The sequence below is a fragment of the Condylura cristata genome, unplaced genomic scaffold (assembly GCF_000260355.1).
Source record: "Condylura cristata isolate star-nosed mole 26May11 unplaced genomic scaffold, ConCri1.0 scaffold00020, whole genome shotgun sequence".
NCBI lineage: Eukaryota > Metazoa > Chordata > Mammalia > Eulipotyphla > Talpidae > Condylura > Condylura cristata.
This window is the reverse complement of record NW_004567121.1, coordinates 27,103,763-27,105,646: the sequence shown is the minus strand read 5'-3', so window position 1 is coordinate 27,105,646 and position 1,884 is coordinate 27,103,763. Positions and strand designations below refer to the sequence as shown.

Here is a 1,884-nt window from a genome sequence, read left to right as displayed (position 1 = left end):
TTGCAAATGAGTCTTTTGGAAGATTCCTTTCTAAATGGTATCTGGTGGAGCCCGAGACTAGGATAAAACAGACATGAACCCAAAAGTGCCCTAGTCCAACAAGATAGGTGGAAATCCATCAGTGTGCTCGGGAAAACTGCAGACCCCAATCCAGAAGATGCTTATAAGAACTTTACATTGAATTGTTTCATGAAATGTGGGAGAAAGAAAGACAGTACTTCCAAATTAACATTTTACTCATTGTGGCTTAAGTATTTGTGTGTGACTAAATTAGTAAGTATAACCAGGTAATTGATATGTGGGTTATATTCTGGCATTTGCTTCTGTCATCGATGTGTTCTAGTTGGCCGAAAGTGGTTGGGAGGCCTCACTGGGAAAGCGGTCGCCCGGGGCCTGGGTCACCCACTGAGTAGTTTCTCCAGACACTAGCTGAGGAGGAAGCAGGTTTGTGTTCTGGTAACTGAGAAAGTTACAGGTGAGTTTCTGGACAGGTCTCTGGCAGTTCCCCAAACTCTGCTGCGTTGGGCCTCACAGCCTCTGTGGCAGGCTCTGTGGGGGTGCCAGCGTTCCCCAAGAACCCCGTGGCCCCCGACGCCGGGCTGTGGGTAGGATGTGACGAGACCGCCTTCCCGTCTCTCTCGCAGGCCGCGCTGGTGGGTGGCACCACCATGGTCATTGGCCACGTCCTGCCCGACAAGGACGCCTCTCTGGTGGATGCCTACGAGAAGTGCCGGGGTCTGGCCGACCCCAAGGTCTGCTGTGACTATGCCCTCCACGTGGGGATCACCTGGTGGGCACCCAAGGTAACAGTGCCGGGTGGAATCGCAGAACAGCTAAGGCCCCTCGAGGCAGAGGGACCATTCGATCAGAGCCAGCTGGGAAGGGGGGTGTGGGACACCCCACCACTGTCTCCTAACTCCCCCAATGCAAAACAAAATACACAGATGGGTCCATGTGGGATGGGTGGGCCTGTCCTGCTTCAAGAGCCCAGTGGACACGAGGGTGTGAGGTCAGAGGCCTAAGTGCTGCCTCCTGCTCTGACCCCAGGACTCCTGCATCTCCTGATGTTTTCTAGGTTTTTCTGGCGCCGCTGGGCTTACTCCTGAATAGAAAGTTTAGCCAAACCAGGCTCAGAGGGTCGTATCATTTCGTGTGAGGAGTAACTGAGCTGAGGTCTCAGAAGGGAGGGCCTGCCGGCTCCGCCTCCTGGCACAAACGGGCCTGTCCTTTGCTCCGGAGCCCAGCTCCTGCGCTGAGCCCTTGTGCTGCCCTGTGCGGGGAAGGCTGACTCCCGCTCTGTGCAGCCTCTGTGCCCACTTTGCCCTGGCCCCTGACTTCCCAGCCCCCGCTTTGCCCAGGCCCCAGGGTGGAGTCCAGTCCCCTCTTCTAGATCCTGCTTCCTTTCTTACCCTGCAGACAGACTCCCCTAGTTCCAACCTGCTGCTTCCCAGAGCTCCATCCGAGCCTCACCCCACTAGGACCCCACTCCTGGAACTGGCAGAGGGTGGCAGCCATGCTGGATATCAGCCATCCTGTGTCTCAAGTGGAGGTTGTGTTCAGTTTGGACTCCCTCTTGGGTGGCTGACCCTTCACTCCGACCTCTCCCTTCCCCCCCCCACCAACCCCTGGAGAAGAGCTGACCTGGAATGTGGGGTCCACTCAGCTTCTCTACAACTCTGAGGTCTGGTCATCCCTAAGTCTCCAGAGGTTGCGGGGTCTCTCCTGCATCCTGAATTTTAAACTCCTATTTTTTTTTTTATTTATTACAAAGTTTATTTTTACATCATTTTGCACATTTTTTTTTTAACATCTCGATTGTAATCCCCGCGGGTTTCCCATCACCAAATCACCCCTGTGCCACCACCATAGTCTCGTGCATTTCCC

The 1,884-nt window shown here is 54.5% G+C and overlaps 1 protein-coding gene across 1 annotated transcript in view; it reads left to right on the top strand.

Annotated features, from left to right (window-relative positions):
* The window catches only part of DPYSL5 (dihydropyrimidinase-like 5), a 75,710-nt gene that overhangs the window by 56,284 nt on the left and 17,542 nt on the right, over window positions 1-1,884 (top strand). Inside the window, exon 3 of the mRNA XM_012727493.1 lies at window positions 645-811. Coding sequence (XP_012582947.1) covers window positions 645-811 — 167 coding nt within the window. The remainder of the gene's footprint in view (window positions 1-644; window positions 812-1,884) is intronic.